Here is a 20,474-nt window from a genome sequence, read left to right on the forward strand (position 1 = left end):
CTCTCATCAAACTCAGGTATTAAGTTCAAACTTCTTACCATCTGACTTTCTACTGTATCTTCCCTAGTCACCTCTCCTCTACAAATACCAAGAGGAGGACTGACCTCTATCTGGGTCTTCTCCAACTCAAATATCCTGCTTTTGACTTTTCCTTCTCATACACCCTTGCCTCCATCATGCATAACACACAATCCCACCCAACATAAGGGCTCACCCCTTGTAACAATATATACAGCGGGCACTGAAAATACTGGGATGTAGCCTCACTTAGGCTGGGAGCAATTGAGTGACTGTGGTGCTACTTCGTCTTGTTATTGTGTGGCAGGGATGTGGCTTCGCAAAGGTTTCCATTGTTTAGAAGCGAAGCTGCACACACAAGTGTCTGTGGCAAGATGTTGCTAATCACTTAGCAGTATCTGGTGACTTGGGAACCACACTGAATGTTTGAGGGACACTGGCTAGTATCTTAGTGCCTGCCTATGCATGCTATCTGGAGGTTTATGCACCTACTCATTGTTTTTTTCTCACTTTTTACTTTATATTTTGTCACCGCTCCAGATCCAACCCAGCAAATCAAAATGGACCCTGTGCAACGGACTGATGTGGAAAAAAAAACGCATATTCTCACTCTGTGTGAGGAGAAAGTGCCAATTAAAGAAACTGTGAGAAGGCCAGGGAGAGGTAAGTCTACTATCATATGACTGCTTGCTGCCATGAGTGAGCTGCCACCAAATGCCATATCCCAGCATAAAAAGTGCCCTGAAAGGTTGAGGAAGACGACACCACTCACCAACTGCCTTCTCAAGCAACATTTCCATGGAGGAGGCAAGTAGACACCTGCCGAAACAATAATTACTCCCAGTGAGGTCTAAAGCACTGTTCAGGGAGTGCTATGAACTTATCATTAAACCCAGCTGTGACCTCAGTGAATGTTTCATTTTGTGTCTCACAACACAAGGGGGCAGTCACAGCCTGCCCTCTAAGGACAACTCTCTTCTTCCACACAGAACTACAAGCATCTAATAACACACACAACGTTCACTCAAAACTTTCAAAATTACCATGGCGACACCTACACCAGCCTCAGAATCCCCATCTGGGGAGGGTACCATAAATGTCCCCAGGTCGGACTGCCTATCTGTCAACGAACCTAAGTGTCTTGACACTTTTAAATTTATTTATCTGTGCTGTACACCTCTCACGTAACTCCTCTGACTATAAGAAATTCTTTGACTACTTAACTTCCAAAGTGGAGCACATTCTGACCCTCTTCCCTTTTGCAGAGATCTCCATTCTTGGAGACTTCTATGTTCACCACCAGCTTTGGCTTTCCTCTCCCTTCACTGATCATCCTGGTGAATTAGCCTTCAACTTTGCTATCCTCCACAACCTAGAGCAATTTGGTGCAACACCATACTTGTATTCCTGACCATCTTGGAGAGACACCCAACATTGTTGACCTTTTCCTGACCTCTAATCCTTCTGCTTATACTGTCACCCTTTCTTCTCCGTTGGGCTCCTCCGATCACAATCTCATATCTGTATCTTGTCCTATCACTCCAATCCCTCCTCAGGATCCCCCTAGGCGAAGGTGCCTCTGGCGTTTTGCCTTTGCTAGTAGTTTCCTTGGAATGACTACTGCTTTCGTGTCAGATACCCGTCTTTGTGAGCTGAGCGCATAAAAGAGGCGATAGTGTCTGGCACGGAAGTGTACATTCCTTACTCTTTTTCTCGACCTAAACCTTCCAAACTTTGGTTTAACACAGCTTGTTCTCGTGCTATATATGATAGGGAGGTGGCCCACAAAAGGTACTTAAGCCTTCCATCACCAGAATCTCATGCACTTTATATTTCTGCCCAGAAGCATGCCAAGTCTGTTCTCCAACTAGCCAAAAACTCCTTCATTAATAGAAAGTGTCAAAACCTTTGAAGATCTAACTCCCCTCATGACTTCTGGCATCTAGTCAAAAATATCTTCAATAACTTTGCTGCTGCTTCTTTCCCTCCTTTATTTCAGCCAGATGGCACCACTGCATTCACATCTATTTCTAAAGCTGAACTCTTCGCTCAAACCTTTGCTAAAAACTCTCTACCTTGGACAATTCTGGGCTTGTTCCTCCCTCTCTTCCACCCTCTGACTACTTCATGCTACCTATTAAAATTCTTCACAATGATTTCCATGCCCTTGCTGGCCTAAACCCTTGGAAGGCTTATGGACCTGATGGGGTCCCTCCTATTGTTCTCCAAAACTGTGCCTCTGTGCTTGCACAATGCCTAGTCAAACTCTTTCAGCTCTGTCTGTCAACATCTACCTTTCCTTCTTGCTGGAAGTTTGCCTACATTCAGCCTGTTCCTAAAAAGGGTGACTGCTCTAATTCCTCAAACTACCGTCCTATTGCTTTAATCTCCTGCCTATCTAAAGTTTTTAATCTATCCTCAACAGGAAGATTTTTAAACATCTATCACTTCACAACCTTCTATCTGATCGCCAGTATGGGTTCCATCAAGGCCGCTCCACTGGTGATCTTCTGGCTTTCCTTACTGAGTCTTGGTCATCTCTTAGAGATTTTGGTGAAACTTTTGCTGTTGCCTTGGACATATCAAAAGCTTTTGACAGAGTCTGGCACAAAGCTTTGATTTCCAAACTACCCTCCTACAGCTTCTATCCTTCTCTCTATAACTTCATCTCAAGTTTCTTTTCTGACCGTCTTATTGCTGCTGTGGTAGATAGTCACTGTTCTTCTCCTAAATCTATTAACAGTGGTGTTCCTCAGGGTTCTGTCCTGTCACCCACTCTCTTCTTATTATTCATTAATGATCTTCTAAACCAAACTTCTTGTCCTATCCACTCCTACGCTGATGATACCACCCTGGACTTTTCCACGTCTTTTCATAAACGTCCAACCCTTCAGGAAGTAAACGTTTCACGCAGGGAAGCCACAGAATGCTTGACTTCTGATCTTTCTAAAATTTCTGATTGGGGCAGAGCAAACTTGGTATTGTTCAATGCCTCAAAAAACTCAATTCCTCCATCTATCAACTCGACACAACCTTCCAGACAACTATCCCCTCTTCTTCAATGACACTCAACTGTCCCCCTCTTCTACACTGAACATCCTCAGTCTGTCCTTTACTTATAATCTGAACTGGAAACTTCACATCTCATCTCTAGCTGAAACGGCTTCTATGAAATTAGGCGTTCTGAGACATCTCCACCAGTTTTTCTCACCCCCCCAGCTGCTAACTCTGTACAAGGACCTTAACCGTCCATGTATGGAGTATGCTTCACATGTCTGGGGGGAGTTTCCACTCATACTGCTCTTCTAGACGGGGTGGAATCAAAAGCTTTTTGTCTCATCAACTCCTCCTCCTCCTCTTCTCTAACTGACTGTCTTCAGCCTCTCTCTCATCGCCACAATGTTGCATCTCTAGCTGTCTTCTACTGCTATTTTCATGCTAACTGCTCTTCTGATCTTGCTAACTGCATGCCTCCCCTCCTCCCACGGCCTCGCTGCACAAGATTTTCTTCTTTTTCTCACCCCTATTCTGTCCACCTCTCTAACGCAAGGGTTAACCAGTATTCTCAATCATTCATCCTTTTCTCTGGTAAACTCTGGAACTCCCTGCCTGCTTCAGTATTTCCACCTTCCTATGACTTGAATTCCTTCAAGAGGGAGGTTTCAAGACACTTATCCTTCAATTTTTGATTACCACTTTGGACCCTTTTATGGGACTAGCATTTCAGTGGGCATTTTTTTATTGGACTTTTGTTGCCCTTGGCCAGTGTCCCTCCTACATAAAAAAAAGCTAGCTAGCTGTGAACAGGAACCCTAGGCTGAAAGCAAGGGATCCAAGATAACTCTACACCAGGCTCCTTAAAGATGTCTCCATTTGCATCATCCTACACTGCCACAACCATCACCTAGTCATGCTGAGCACACAACTACTGACACCATATAGCATAGGTGGCTTGCTTTTGCTAAAGAGCACAAGAAGTGGTTAGTGGCAGACTGACAGGATATTCTCTGGTCCAATGAGAGCAGTTTTCAAGTTGTGATATCCCACAGACTGTGTGTAAGACTGACCCATCAGACGTAATTGGTACAACCCTAGGTGCATCATTAAGACGGTGAAGCACAGTGCTTCTGTAATTATTTGGGGGTTGTTTCAGTGGAAATGTGGGGAGGAGTGGACTCTACTTCTTGCCTAAGAATGTGACCATGAATGGGGACTGCTATTTCCAAGTTCTGAAGGGATACCTGTTCAACTCTTAAGCCATTCATGGTGACACTGTGTTCATACATGATGGTGTCCCCTCTCACGCCTCTAAAAAAGTAAAAGATTTCCTCAATGACAAGAATATCCCCATCATGAAGTGGCCAAGCAACAGTCTGGATTTAAATCCAACTAAGAATGCCTGGGAGGTCCTGAAGGAGGTGGTGAGGGATGCACAGGTGTCATCAGCTGCAGGTCATCACATGAGTCTCATGCCAGGATATGACTTTGGATTACTTCAGGAGTCTGTGCAAGTGTATGCCACAATGGATGCATACTGTGCCGAAGGCCAGGGAGGAGATGACAGGGTATTGGAGTGAATATTACTTGAATTTGACCAATTTTTTATTCATTTAATTGCCCGCTGGGTCACAGTATTTTCAATGTCTACTGTATACATATACATTGCTGACCCTTGATGTAGGTGTAGGTACACTTGGCTGGGCCCAATGCCATATGGACCTGGTTATGGTGTGGGGCACTCCATAGGAAGTACCCTACATCTGCTGTAGTCTCAGGACCAGAGTAGGTGTGGGGCAGGAAACAATCTCATTATGAAAAGGCAGGGGTAAACCAATGTGTGTGTTGTTAGGCCTTGTTATGGATGTATGTGGCCAGCAGTGTTTTGCCTAAGACCTATGGGTATAATATGGTGGTCCACAAGACTATCCCTTTTCACCAGGGGTTAACACAGCTGAGTGGGAATGATGTGTGTATCACTGTATGGTGCATTGTCTGGACCACCACTTGTGGGATTGCTAGTCTGGTAAATAGATAGTTAAACTTCTATAGATTACAGTAAATATATATATTTTGTCATTAGTTTTCTTAGCTTCATGCTTCAGAGAAAGTAAAAACAATCATAAAAGATTAAAGATACTTTTAGTTTATCAGCATATCTTTCATAATAACATGTACACCAAACAACCATGTTACATAGGCTATTTCCAGTACCTTTCACCTTGACAATTGTACCATGGAGAAAAGCATACCTTGCAGGAATAAGTAGGATTCTTGTGCATCTTCACTGGTAGCTGTCCACTCCAGGTGCAGTTAGCATCACAAACAGCTGAATGACAAAATTTATACATTGATATTTCATCAAGCATGCCTATACTGATAGTCTTAGATAGCATAATGTATTTGAATTCAAGTATATTTTCTTTTTTCAGAGAGAGAGAGAGAGAGAGAGAGAGAGAGAGAGAGAGAGAGAGAGAGAGAGAGAGAGAGAGAGAGAGAGAGAGAGAGAGAGAGAGAGAGAGAGAGAGAGAGAGAGAGAGAGAGAGAGAGAGAGAGAGAGAGAGAGAGAGAGAGAGAGAGAGAGAGAGAGAGAGAATCAAGTTAGTGAATGGGACATGAAGGAGCACTTGTAATCAACATTCTTCAGCAACAGAAACATGATTAAATTCTAAAGAATTCATCTGAATACATAAAGTTATGCACTAATCAGTTACACTGTTGATTCACTGGCAATTGATGGCTTGGCACTTGCTAGTTACACTGCTGATTCATTGGCAACTGACAGCTTAACCCTTGCTTAAGATTAAGAGTCCAAACAACTTTTTTCTTTCTCATATGTATTTAGAAAAAAAAAATCGTTATCTTGAGCCTATTACACCCAAAAGCTTTGTTCAGATAATAACTTCACATGCTTATTCCTCTGTTTTTGAAGGTCAGGCTCTCACTGTAAAGGCCTATTTTTTCTTAGGTCCTTTAATGTGATGCCTGCAAAGAAGTATGTGTGCTGTTAAGCGTTTCCCTTGTCATTTGCAATTCAAGACTTGATTGAACGCAGCATACAGATGATCTTCAGCCACTCCACAATTGCTATGTCCAGCCTTTGGCAAAATTCAAATTTGGGAACACTATACTCCATTTAAATTAGGGGATTCACAATGAGCTGAAAAAAACTTCCAGATTCACCAACCGACAATTTTACACAAAAATCTTGCATTGAAAAAAAAATAAATAAAATAAAATAAAATAAATGAAAAAATAAAAAAAATAAATAAAAATAAATAAATAAATAAATAAATAAATAAATAAATAAATAAAAAATACGAATAAAATAAATAAATAAATAAATAAAGTTTAAAATAAATACAAAATACATAAGAGTAAATAAATAAAATATAAATAAAAACTACCATTTGTGTGTTATGAAACAACTACAATAATATTAGGAATATTTTTAGCCACCATCATAAAGTAGAGAGCAAGAAATATGGCAAAATGAGCTAAATACTATGCAAATAATTTTGGATTTGGCACGTTATTATCACCTTGGGATTGAATGCTGCTTTTTTCTTTCAAAATACAGTTTATTCATTTAACTTATACAATTAACATACAACTTTATAAATTCTGGTACAAAAGTAAGAAACAACCAAGCTTTGATGCCACAACTTTCCAGGACATTGGTAAAGATTGTCTGTTGACATTGTGTCTCCCAACATCTTGTCCGAGTTGCCACTTTCTTTGGAAGTATAATCCATCTTTTCACACCTTGGCTCTTCTTTCATAATGTATTTGTGCCATCAGCACATGTATACAGAAATGTTTTACAGCAGCAATGCAAACCTATATCTACAGCCTCAGCTTCAGGTTTTTTAGGTGTTTTGGAGAAGTTTGTGTCTTATATCAGCTGATCCTTTTGTCTCAGCATGGTTTCAGCCATCACAGTATCCCTACAACACAAGTAATACTTGCTATTCTTTTTGGGATTTGCCAAATAAAACATAGAAACCAGTGGAAGGATGTTTCAAACTAAATATATAGCAGGAAACTGAAAATAAATAGTTGCAAATATTTAGCTTATAATAGCTGTTTGGTAGAGTGTGCATCACCAGACCATGTGGATACTGTTAGCATAAACACTTAAGATTAATGTTTCGTAACACATACATACAGTAAATAAAGAAGCATTAAGAGAGGCAGTTTTAGAACGTGCATCTCCAGAGAGCTGTAGGAGCATATACCATATCCTGTATTATTAAAACAGCTGGCTACCACTGGCAACTCAAACTCAGCCCATTATGAATGCCCCAGCTACAAAGGTAAATTTACACCAAGAAGCCATTCCCTCTTTGTATGCTATTCTCTGCTCTCTTTCTCTGGTTGGTTGTTGATAATGTAAGAAAGTAAAGTATATCAATTAGGCATACCAAACATATTACATGACTGAGATTATTAAATGAGCTCCATGATTAAAAAAAAAATAATAATTTAGGTAATTATATGACAAATTCCCCACAGCACCTGTGTCACCAACATTCTCTATCTGTGCCATACAGTGATAGTTCTACCCTGTTCCTTCTATTTCTCAGGAGGTATCCCTCCTTACTTCAATGAAGAATGGTTTAAAAGACCTTCAAGAAACTTTGGGTCTCCAGAACAAGAATCACAAAAAAACACTTATTAAGCAAGAAGGCACTAAGCTCCAAGAATCAGCTAGATAACCATAGGATGTGCTGCAGAGAATTTCATAAGAAATCTTGGTGACAAAAGGAGCTTAAGCAACTCTGACATTCCCTTGAAAGAGCTAATACCCAAAAGAGAAGGAAGCATGAGCTTAAGGTAATAACTTATCTAAATTTCTAGATCTGCATACCTGTAATAATAATAAAAAACACATCTATCTAATGACATATTGAAACTGACTTATATCTGTAACACAATATTTCTCAAAACAATTTTTTTCATCTTTGAAATCTATCTCCTGCCATTTATGCATTGATTACAATGTAACAAAGACTCAAGTGAAGTAAAAGACCAATAACAATATAGCAGAACAATATATCCTAATTTCAGGGCAAAAGTTTATGATCTTTTTACAAAGATTTTGGCCCCTCATAAAAGGATATATTTTCAACAAATGAAACATGATGTTAATAAGATCACTCAGTTACAACAAAGACTGCAATATGACCTTCCTTGCATGTGAAGCACACAAGTGTACAAACAAAACTGTTGGAGGAGATAAGATTTAAACAATCCATGTAAGAGGTCAGTTGTTGAGCTTAGGCAAATGTGACAGAGAGTAAGGGAATCTTTGAGCTGAAGTACTTATTCATAAGGTGATCCTGATTTCCCATTAAAAATGATCAAGCTATGGCATTCCCTACAAGACAGTGGAAACACAAGAAATGGTACATCTCTAACTGATGCCAATGCAAAAAAAATTCCATTGTATAAATTGGATCCTTACACATGTGAAGATGGAATAATACGAGTTGGGGGACATATCGGGCAAGCAAACTTGCACAAAAACATGATGCATACAGTCGCTCTACTAAAAGATTCTCAAGTAAACAAAGTGATGTGCTACCACCAGGAAAGGGTTCATCACCATGTTAGATAAACAACTTTAAATTAAATTAGGTCATCTGGTTCTTGGATCTTAAGAGGAATCTCTCTGGTAGCTAGACATGCATTTGCAGAAGGATTAGGAGCAGTACACAAGTAGATGGCAAACTTGCCCAAGGATAGATTAAAAAACTGTACCACTTTTCACATATGTTTTAGTTAATTTTTTTACCCCTTTTAGATTAAGGAAGAGTGAAAGGAAAGGAAAGCAGTACAGAGTTACTTTCTCATGCATGACATTATGAATAATTCATTGGGAGACAGCCAACAGCTTGGATGTCAGGCCATTATCAGTGCAAGCTGTCACCCTATATTGGATGGCAAGGGCCTGTCATGCAAACAAGACAAGGAACTAATTTTGTGGATGCCAAGAATGAAATGCACAACTGCTTCAGGGAGATGGATCAAGACATCATAAAGCAGGACATTTAGTGGTAACTGTGACTGGGTATAATTAAAAATTAATATGGAAATTTCCATTGTATCACACAATATCAATGTGTTATTGGTTTGTGTTTTGACTAGTATATAAACTGTAAAGTCATATTAAGGGATAATTAAGGTTAATCTAGTACAAACTAAGTATTAATTATTAAAACAAATAAAATGGGAAGTAGAAGTGAGTGGAATGTGCATTACTTTCGTTGCTTGATGTGGTGAGCAGACAGCGAGGCTCACTGCTAGGCTCATTTTCGCCTGCCTGCAGCCACCACCAGCACTACAATCCTTTCAAGACGCATTCTCGCCACTCTACTGGTTTTCCTTAGTTAAATTTGCGAAGTTGGCAAGAACTTAGGAGTCAGAACAACTGGGCATTGCAAAGGAGCTCCTGTCTTGCCCAAGAATGCATAGCCAGCCAGCCAGCTGGCTTGAAACACCAAGGACCACCCCTCACTCATGGCTATCGCCATAACTCCCAGCCCTGTGATCCACAGGTAAGTTATCATTTATTTATAATTATATTTAGTCATGCTTTCTGTGATAATGTATTAGCTGGGAGGCAAGTGGGTGAGTGAAATTGAATAATTCCCACATCTTAAATATTTCTGGTGCCCTGAGTGATGAAGGCAGGGTCTCTTGAAATAATGAAGGTTTGAGAAGCTTCTAACAGATGTTTTGTGCTGTACTAGTCAGGCACAGCAATGTACTTGAGGCCATCCCACAAATTCACAGGTGTGAAATTAGGACTTTTTTGCCATCCTGGGGCCAGAGCTGAGGCCCTTGATCACAACTGAAGATTAAATCAGGTGCTAGTCTCGGGAACTAACCACATTGTTCCGGGGAAGCAATGATGTAAACTGGGAAATGGACCACAGGGGCATAACGGAAAGCATTAAAGGCATAATCAGACAAAGAGAAAGCCACTGTTCCTCTGAGGTTGCTGTAGTACAAATAGAACCTAGAAATGTCACAGAATAGAGGCTAGGGGAAGTGAACCAAAGTACATATGACCAGATAACCAGGTGCATCAATAGGGAATTAAGAAGGGACCTTAAGAATCACTTCATAAGCTCTGGTTCCCACTTCTATTAGAGGCATCTGGAGAGGGATGGTGTGCACTGAAACTGTACAGGTAGGGTATATGTGTCTCACCACATCAGACTCCATAAACTGAAAGCTGATGATCAGACCCTGAGTGCATTTAGGACAAATTATTAAATGCAAACCCAACCTGAATGGAAATCCAATCAACACCCATTGAGTTCAGGTGAACTGGGGGTGAAAGGCAAAAACAAGCCATAAGCAACAACTGTGGCAGCAGATGATTACTCAGATAATTAGCAAATAAGAACAACCTAAAATTGAACCCACAAATATGTCTGACAAAATCTTAAGAAAATCCTTGGCAGCAAAGCAAGATTGGGTAACAAGAAATATTAAAGAAGGTAATGAGCCAATGGGCAGTGACCAATTAACCTAAGATAAATTACAGAGTGTGGTAGAATCTTTAAGGGAAAAATGAAGTAGCTATCAGACTACTTTCAACCAATCAGAAGCTAAACTATTAACAGAAGATTTTGAAGGCTGTAACCAAATTATTTTAGACTATGAACAACAAGAAATAAATTATAGGGAACAGTTAACTGAATCTGAAGACCAAATAGAACTTCTAAGAAGTAACTTATGCCACAACACCACCCCTACTTCCACAATCAATCAACCTAATACAACCTTAGCAGTTATAACCTTATCAGAGGTTTCAGAAAACCTGAGTGGCCTTCATTCTGGGATAAGTATAAAGGATTAATCCATCAAAGAAAAAACATTGTAAAGATAAATAAATCCTCCTATCTGTTAGGTCAATTAAAGGGTACTGCTTACTTAATCATTTCTGAATTAGTAGCTAATACCGAAGAAAATGATGACACTGCTATCAAGCTGCTCAGAGAGAATTATGATGATAAGGAGCAAATAACCACCAAACTGGTCTATAAACTCTTAGATTTCACCTGCCCTAATCATAATTGCAAAGCTTTACAACTTTTCAGGATTAGTGTCAATAGCATATTAAAATCCCTAAAATTAAATCATAACATTGAGGAAGAAGCCTAGCTCATAAACATCATTACACAAAGGAAACTAAATTAGACAACACTAGAAATGCTGTACTTAAAACACTGAAAGAGCCACTTCACTTTTAAGGAAATAGACAAGTCATTGCTGGATATTTGCAAAAACATGAATAATGATGAGATATCTAAACCAAGTAAAACAGATTCTAATAACAAGACTTACCATGAACAGATGAATAAGATCCCACCCTATAAAATGAAAAGAGGTGAATCCAGAACAAACTACTGCCCAGTCAATAAAGCCAAGCCAAGTTATGGGACCACTGAAACAATAGGTACCTTTTCTACCCCTGTGAATAAGCAGGAGGTACCACCCTGTACTAACTATAATAGCAGGGCTGGAGCAAGACTTTCAACTTCAATAAATAAGAGATGTTTTTTTTTGCTCCAAACTGCACACAGTGTACTGTGTACTAAATAGACTAGTGGAGTTGGGAAGGTGCACACTATGCCTAATGAGTCACATCAATGGAAAGACTAAAACTAAACAGCATATGTGCCCTATATGTAAAAGAAGAGTGCATCATGTAGCTCTATGTGAGATGATAGGAAACAATATTAAACTAACCCCCTCATATAATGAAACCAATAACCATTGTCCTATCCCCCCTGCAGCACTTCCTATAGCAAAAATAGAAATTAGTAGTCAAAGATGACTAATGAAGGCCAAGGTTCTGTTTGACACAGGAGCACAGAAAAGTTTCATAAGTAAGAAAACTGTAGCAGCTTTAAATCACCCAATAATTGGACAAGCTTAATTAAAGATCTCGGGTTTCCTAACTAATAATAATGATACGGAAACTTATGACATAGTAAGACCCATTATACATACCCAGACATGAACACCAATCTAACTATCAAAGATCAGTAGTGGTCCCAGACATGAACACCAATCTAACCATCAAAGGTTATAAGGAGACCAATGACTTCCTAAGAAGAAAGGTTATAAAATTAGCAGATCAAAACATAGCATCAGACAGGGTGGGTCCAATTCAACAAATAATAGGTTCAAATTACTATGGGAAGCTTGTAGGGAAAGCCTCAAGAAAATATGGCATTCAAATGCTTAAAACAACTTGTAGGAATCTCATGGAAGGACAACTGTTACGTAGTAAGGGTGTAATAACAACTCACAAGAGTAGACCCTGTCTTTGCGACACTAATTCAGTTTCTATTAACGGTCTGCATTGGAGCTCAAATTATCCCTAGTAATTATCTGACATAATAGAGGAAAGGAACAGACCTATCTATAAGTTATGGGATTTAGATACTATAGGAATAAATCCTAAGGCTCCAAATGTCTAGGAGAGAATGAACCAAAATTACTTCAACAAAACAGTGGAATATAAAGACAAACAATATTGGATCAGAATACCTTGGAAAATAAATTCAGCATCCTTACCAACCAATTATATCAATGCCAAGGGTCAACTAATAAACTTGTAGACTAAATTAAGGAAAAATAAACCCATGTCAGAACAATATGATATAAGAAATCAAATCACAAGTAATTTCATAGAGTAGAGGAACCAGTAAATCATAATGCTGGCCATTACCTCCCTCATCATGCAGTAAAGAAAGACTGTCATCAAACCAATCAGGGTGGTCTTCAATTGCAGTTCATGGGCAGCCAAGGGAGCAAGCAATGTGAATGACTGTTTATTTATATTTGGGACCCAATCTAACTGAGAACTTAGTTGACATGGTGAAATTCTGTTTAAAACCATATGCTTTGGTAGACAAACATATCAAAAGCATTCCTAAGGATAGGTTTAAAGGAAGAAGACAGAGACTTCACAAAGTTCTCATGACCAAGAAATATGAGTGACAAGAATAGTCCTTTGGATGTATACCAGTTTAAATCTGTCCTCTTTGGCTCATGTTCAATTCCATTTCTGTTATGCTTGACCTTACAACATCATTTTGACAAAGCTGGTTGTCCTGACATAGGTTGTGCATTTTACATGGATGATTTACAAATAACAGTAGATAAAGAGGAAGAAGTGGTAACTCTATATGAAAAGACAACAAAGGAATGTTTAGCCATGAACATGCCTTTGCACAGTTGAAATAGCAACTCAAAAATCCTACAAAATCTTTTAAAGGAACAACTTAAATCAGAGTTACTTGTGAGGCAAAACTTACTGAATATGAAGTGGGATGTGAATGGTGATAGAATAAGTCTATAGCCTCAATATCCTGAACAAAATCCAACTAAAAGATCCTTACTAAGCCAAGTATTTCTCTTACTTGATCCCTTGGGTATAAGCCCTGTGACAATACAAGGGAAAATGTTAATACAAGAAGCTTGGAAAGAGAAAATTAGTTGGGATACCATCCTCTCAGAATATTATTCATCTGAATGGGAAAAAATAAGGATTATTCTGTAAGAACTGTAGCTGGGTGTGATAATGAAAAAAATTATCGTGATAACTGATAAATTGATAACGATAACCTCATGGTCAATAATTGATAACTGGTGATAAATAACCAATAAATTGATAAGTCCAAAATTCCAAAACTACTAATATTTTAAATTGATATTGATATTTGAAATAAAGAAGTCAACAAATCCAAATCCAAAAGTCAATTAAATCCAAAATTACAATGTACAACTTCACATCTTCTGTGATGTGTCCTCTAAGGCATATGGAGTAGCAGCCTGCTCAGTCACAGATAATCATAGTGTATTGATAATGTCAAAATTGTGAGTAGTTCTGTAGAAAACCTGAACCTTGTCTCATTTAGAATACAACAATACAAATTAGTACAGTCTTCTCGTGTGTATTTGCAATTTGATATTCGTAGTTTTACATATTCGTGGATTTTTACCACATGTCCCCACTGGCTCAGTCTTTTTGTCCAGAGCCTGGACCATTCTTTTAATTATCATAAATTATAGTAAATCCTTGATATAATGAACACACATGGTAAAAAGGTGCATTACTAAAGAAGAAAATTCCTTATATCCAGAGAGAGAGAGAGAGAGAGAGAGAGAGAGAGAGAGAGAGAGAGAGAGAGAGAGAGAGAGAGAGAGAGAGAGAGAGAGAGAGAGAGAGAGAGAGAGAGAGAGAGAGAGAGAGAGAGAGAGAGAGAGAGAGAGAGAGAGAGAGAGAGAGAGAGAGAGAGAGAGAGAGAGAGAGAGAGAGAGAGAGAGAGAGAGAGAGAGAGAGAGAGAGAGAGAGAGAGAGAGAGAGAGAGAGAGAGAGAGAGAGAGAGAGAGAGAGAGAGAGAGAGAGAGAGAGAGGCAGAGAGAGAGAGAGAGAGAGAGAGAGAGAGAGAGAGAGAGAGAGAGAGAGAGAGAGAGAGAGAGAGAGAGAGAGAGAGAGAGAGAGAGAGAGAGAGAGAGAGAGAGAGAGGCAGAGAGAGAGAGAGGCAGAGAGAGAGAGAGGCAGAGAGAGAGGAGAGGGGGAGAGGGGCTCGGCGTGTATCGCCGAGCCCCTACTCCCCCGGGACATCAGCCCACAGCTGTGCTGCATTCCATGAGGGATTAAATACCTGCTGTGCCCTGTCCCTCCCTGACCCTACCTGACTCACCAATAACCTACTGACCACTCCTCACTTCCTCCCTCATGTCTTCCTCCGCGCACCAACTCATCGCACAGCGTAATCTGTCAGGTTATACCCCGCATAGGTGGTGTGCTGTTTGTGGGAAGGCAACATCGAAAGCTGCCCACGTCAGCTGTGAGGACGACAGTTGCCCTAATCTGTGCCATACCGGCTGCCTGGGCGACAACCCAGTCTACCGGTGTGCCGAGACGGGGCTGCTGAGGGAGCAAGCTAACATACAGGACCCTGTGACATTTGTTGACCGGGAGGCTGATCCATCCTCCCAGCCACTCCCTCCACCACTCCGAGGAGATCAAGAACAGGCCGCAGAACGGAGTCACTGGGAAGACCTGGAGAAAACTGAACTAATCTCCTTGGTTGAGAAGCTCACAGAAGAAGCCTCTCGAACAAATATTATCCTCAGGTCCCTCCAGCAGGATAGGGACCTGATCATAGAATACCGGGAGGTGTTTGCGTCAGCGCTCAGACTCGCTGACAGGCTCGTCGCCTCCAAGCAGCGCGAGGCAAAGGTTGCCTCGTGCACACAAGGAGTCAGTGCTCTGCCAGAGACCATAGACAGACACTGGGAGGAGGTCTGTCAGGGCTCTGAGTGCTGGAGGGATTGGTGGAATTCAGGTAGGCCGAAACAACTGCGGCATGCCCCTGAGCTCGCCATCCCGCCCACCCAGCCAGGCAATCAAACACCACCGGAGGCTACTCCCAGAAGTACATCGTTGGCTGAACCCCCACCCCAACCCTCATCCTTCTCTACACCTGTCTCCTTTCCTACAAGTTCCGGCTTAAACACCTCCACCTCGCAGACACACAGTACTGCAACCTCCACACAGAACCAAACCCACACCAATACCTTGCCAGCAGTACTACCGACTCTCCCAGCAACACCAGCCCCAGCCCTAGCAGTCCCGGCTTCCTCCACGAGCACCGCTAGCAACACCACCACCAAGAAAAAAAAAAAGTATAAAAAAAGAACCGAAACAGCGAGGTCAGAGGAGCCTCTACCACCCAGGGAGCTGGCCCCTCAAGGAGACAGACCCCAGCCAAACCCAAGCATATTTGCCGGTACTGCAATCGGGAGGGCCACAGTACTGAAGACTGCCACACCAGGACTGCTGAAATGAGGCAGGAGCAACTGCTACGGCAGGTCCTTGCGGAGGGAGGATACTTGGCCGCTGCCTCCCCATCTGCTTCCCCATTAGTAACACCACATTTGCAGCCCTTTCCGCAGTCTCGCCCGTTTTCAGCTCAACCTGTTAACTGGGGCCACATCCAGGGCTGGCAATGGATCCTGCCTGGCCTTCGGTACCCCCAACTGAGCCCTGTCACACCCCTTCAGGCCGGACCACAACTCCCTCCAACATGGTAAGGCCTGACCGCTACCTCCACCAATTCAAGGTTATCTCCACCAATGTACGTGGTCTCCGAACGAACATCGGAGACCTAACCAACAACTGTGTACTACGACACAGTGCAGATGCAGTTGTGGTGACGGAGACCTGGCTAAACAGAGAGGTGGAGCCATCGGCAAAATAGGTGGCTACGCTCACTGGGACAGGAGAAACCAACAGGAAAGAGCTGGAGGTGGAGTGGCTGTCTGCTTCAGGGAGGGAGTGCAGGCACAACAACTCGACGTGGACACGCTGCCTCAGCTGGAGGTGATGTTCTTCTGGGTTGTGCCGGCCAACCACTCTGCCCTCCTGCTGTGCGCCATGTACCGCCCCCCTCAGCATGGGCCTGACTCGCTCCTGTACCTCACGGAGGCCCTAGACGTCCTCCTTGTGACTCACCGCTGCCAACACATCTTGCTTGTGGGCGACCTCAACCACCACCTGGAGCGCGACGCCTACGAGAACCTCCTGACGGTGCAGGGCCTGAAGGACCATGTGACCTTCCCCACTCATGAGCGGGGCGGAACCCTGGACCCCGTCATATCCAACCTGGAGGAGGACACACTCAGCTGCCACCAGCTGGGTCTCGTGGGCAGCTCTGACCACCATGCTGTCCTGACCCAGTTGGACATGGGTGTGGATCACGACAAGGCCACCACTCACACAGTCTGGCTATGGGATAGGGCAGACTGGGGCCCCCTTCGCCGAGACCTGCGCAGGACTGACTGGCCTTCCATCCTGCAGGTTGGAGCAGAGGTACAGGGGCGAGCCTTCACTTCCTCTTGGCGCTCCAGGAGTAACACGTGCCCCACCGGGAGTTCGTCGCCAGACCAACGGACCATCCTTGGTTTGGCTACCGCTGCTGCGTTGCCGCCGAGGCGAAGTATTCTGCGTGGCTCCGCTACAAGCAGAGTCCTACTCGGCACAACAAAGACCTACATCATGCGGCCTGCAAGAGGATGCTGACGACCTGCCGGTGGGCCATAGGGAGGTGGGAGGAGGACCTGCGACGCCAGCTTGGTGGCCCTGGAGTGGGCAACAAGACTTGGTGGTCCCTTGTTAAGTGCAGACAGGGCCTCAACCGTTAGGACACTGTCCCTCCTCTCACAAGGCCTGATGGAACAGTGGCCACCAGCAGCAAGGACAAGGCCCAGCTGCTGGCCATCCTTTTCGCCAGGAAGATGGAGGTGGACGACCCTGATAGGTCACTGCCTCTTCTGGAGCAGCAGTGTTAAGAGACTGTCACCAAGGTGGAGGTGACGCAGGGGCTTGTCGAGCGTCTGCTGCGGGGGCTCGATGTGCAAAAAGCTACCGGTCACGACAACATCAGCCCACACGTTTTGGAACAGTGTGCCTGCAAGCTGGCTGTCCCCCTCACCACAGTCTTCTCTGCCTGCTTACGGGAAAATACCTGGCCCTTAGTGTGGAAAGAGGCCTGGGTAGTTCCCGTACACAAGAGGAGCTCCAGGTCTGACCCAAAAAATTATCGACCCATCTCCCTGCTCTCTGTGGTGGGGAAAGTGTTCGAGAGGGTGGTGGCAGATGTGGTGTGTCGCCACCTCCAAGACAATTACCTCCTCTCGGACCAACAGTTTGGGTTCAGACCTGGGGGGGACCACCTCTGATCTCCGCATGCTCCTCACCGGACTCTGGCAGGACGCCCTTGACGGCGGCCTCGACACTGTTGTGGTGGTCCTGGATATAGCAGGCGCCTTCGACAGGGTCTGGCATGGGGGCCTTCTGGAAAAGCTGAGGGCAAAGGGGATCCAGGGTGACCTCCTTCAGTTCCTTGGCGACTTCCTCCAAGGAAGGAACCTCCAGGTCGTTGTCAATGGGCAAGCATCTGAGTCCCTCCCAGTGAGAGCGTCAGTGCCACAGGGCTCGGTGCTGGGGCCAGTCCTGTGGAACATCTACGTGGACGATCTTCTCCGACAGCTGCCGGTGGTCTCAGCTTATGCTGACGATTGCACTCTCTCCTGTACCTACCCTCAACACGAAAGTGCGCGTGCTGCTGAAGAGATCAATCAGCAGCTTGGGGTGATACAGGAGTGGGAGGCCTGCTGGCAGGTGACTTTGCTCCAGAGAAGACACAGGCAATGGTAATCTCTCGATCCCCTGCTGCTGAGGCAGCAGTGGAGGGAGGGCTACGCTTTTGTGGCCTTCTTCTCGAACTCCAGGAGTCCGTCAAGATTCTGGGGGTGGAGGTGGATCGAGGGCTGCGGTTTGACCGCTACATCAAACATATTGCCCTTAAGGTCTCACACCGAGTCTCCTCCTTAAGGAGGGTGGCCAGCTTGCTCGACAGGAGAGGGAGGCTCTTCCTCTACAAGGCCCAGATACGGCCTTATTTGGAGTATGCCGCCCTCTCCTTCATGTCCTGTGCTGCCACACACATCAGCAAGCTCAACAGCATCCAGTGACGGGTGCTGCGACTGGTAGAAGCAGCAGGTGCCCCAGCCCATCCGAAGGCTCCCGTCGACAGGCTAGAACACTGCAGGGATGTGGCGGCCCTTGTGGTGTTCCACAAGGCACAGGTGCAGGGTGTGACACATCTGGCGGGACACCACTGGATAACACGAGAACGGTGTTATCCAGTGGTGACTCAGTGGAAGTGCCGCGTTCCCGCTCCAGCCAACACCAGCGCACCTTTTGGGGGTGAGTCTCCAGACTGGAACGTCTTTGTGTCCTCTGTTCCTCATATCAGGGGGATGGATACCCAGGACGTGAAGTTAGCAGCACACCACTGGAGGGACTCGTTCCCAACCCCCTGCTAACAATAAGCCCATAAAGAATGTATATATATATGTATATAATTTATATTTATAATTGTATTGTGCTCCACCCCTAAAATAGGTTGCACACGGCAGTGCGCCTTCGGGTGACAATGTACTCATGTTCAAATAAAAAAAAAAAAAAAGAGAGAGAGAGAGAGAGAGAGAGAGAGAGAGAGAGAGAGAGAGAGAGAGGCAGAGAGAGAGAGGCAGAGAGAGAGAGGCAGAGAGAGAGAGAGAGAGAGAGAGAGAGAGAGAGAGAGAGAGAGAGAGAGAGAGAGAGAGAGAGAGAGAGAGAGAGAGAGAGAGAGAGAGAGAGAGAGAGAGAGAGAGAGAGAGAGAGAGAGAGAGAGAGAGAGAGAGAGAGAGAGAGAGAGAGAGAGAGAGAGAGAGAGAGAGAGAGAGAGAGAGAGAGAGAGAGAGAGAGAGAGAGAGAGAGAGAGAGAGAGAGAGAGAGAGAGAGAGAGAGAGAGAGAGAGAGAGAGAGAGAGAGAGAGAGAGAGAGAGAGAGAGAGAGAGAGAGAGAGAGAGAGAGAGAGAGAGAGAGAGAGAGAGAGAGAGAGAGAGAGAGAGAGAGAGAGAGAGAGAGAGAGAGAGAGAGAGAGAGAGAGAGAGAGAGAGAGAGAGAGGCAGAGAGAGAGAGAGAGAGAGAGAGAGAGGCAGAGAGAGAGAGAGAGAGAGAGAGAGAGAGAGAGAGAGAGAGAGAGAGAGAGAGAGAGAGAGAGAGAGAGAGAGAGAGAGAGAGAGAGAGAGAGAGAGAGAGAGAGAGAGAGAGAGAGAGAGAGAGAGAGAGAGAGAGAGAGAGAGAGAGAGAGAGAGAGAGAGAGAGAGAGAGAGAGAGAGAGAGAGAGAGAGAGAGAGGCAGAGAGAGAGAGAGAGGCAGAGAGAGAGAGAGAGAGAGAGAGAGAGAGAGAGAGAGAGAGAGAGAGAGAGAGAGAGAGAGAGAGAGAGAGAGAGAGAGAGAGAGAGAGAGAGAGAGAGAGAGAGAGAGAGAGAGAGAGAGAGAGAGAGAGAGAGAGAGAGAGAGAGAGAGAGAGAGAGAGAGAGAGAGAGAGAGAGAGAGGGAGGGAGGGAGGGAGGGAGGGAGGGAGGGAGGGAGAGAGAGAGAGAGAGAGAGAGAGAGAGAGAGAGAGAGAGAGAGAGAGAGAGAGAGAGAGAGAGAGAGAGAGAGAGAGAGAGAGAGAGAGAGAGAGAGACAGAGAGAGAGAGAGAGAGAGAGAGAGAGAGAGAGAGAGAGAGAGAGAGAGAGAGAGAGAGAGAGAGAGAGAGAGAGAGAGAGAGAGAGAGAGAGAGAGAGAGAGAGAGAGAGAGAGAGAGAGAGAGAGAGAGAGAGAGAGAGAGAGAGAGAGAGAGAGAGAGGGAGGGAGGGAGGGAGGGAGGGAGGGAGAGAGAGAGAGAGAGAGAGAGAGAGAGAGAGAGAGAGAGAGAGAGAGAGAGAGAGAGAGAGAGAGAGAGAGAGAGAGAGAGAGAGAGAGAGAGAGAGAGAGAGAGAGAGAGAGAGAGAGAGAGAGAGAGAGAGAGAGAGAGAGAGAGAG

The 20,474-nt window shown here is 44.0% G+C and overlaps 1 protein-coding gene across 3 annotated transcripts in view; it reads right to left on the reverse strand.

Annotated features, from left to right (window-relative positions):
* The window catches only part of LOC135113197 (cytoplasmic polyadenylation element-binding protein 1-B-like), a 272,466-nt gene that overhangs the window by 97,551 nt on the left and 154,441 nt on the right, over positions 1–20,474 (reverse strand). For all 3 annotated transcript variants that reach the window (XM_064028329.1, XM_064028331.1, XM_064028328.1), the window contains exon 9: positions 5,268–5,344. In XM_064028329.1, coding sequence (XP_063884399.1) covers positions 5,268–5,344 — 77 coding nt within the window. The remainder of the gene's footprint in view (positions 1–5,267; positions 5,345–20,474) is intronic.

This window comes from Scylla paramamosain, chromosome 25 (genome assembly GCF_035594125.1).
Source record: "Scylla paramamosain isolate STU-SP2022 chromosome 25, ASM3559412v1, whole genome shotgun sequence".
Taxonomy (NCBI): Eukaryota; Metazoa; Arthropoda; class Malacostraca; order Decapoda; family Portunidae; genus Scylla; species Scylla paramamosain.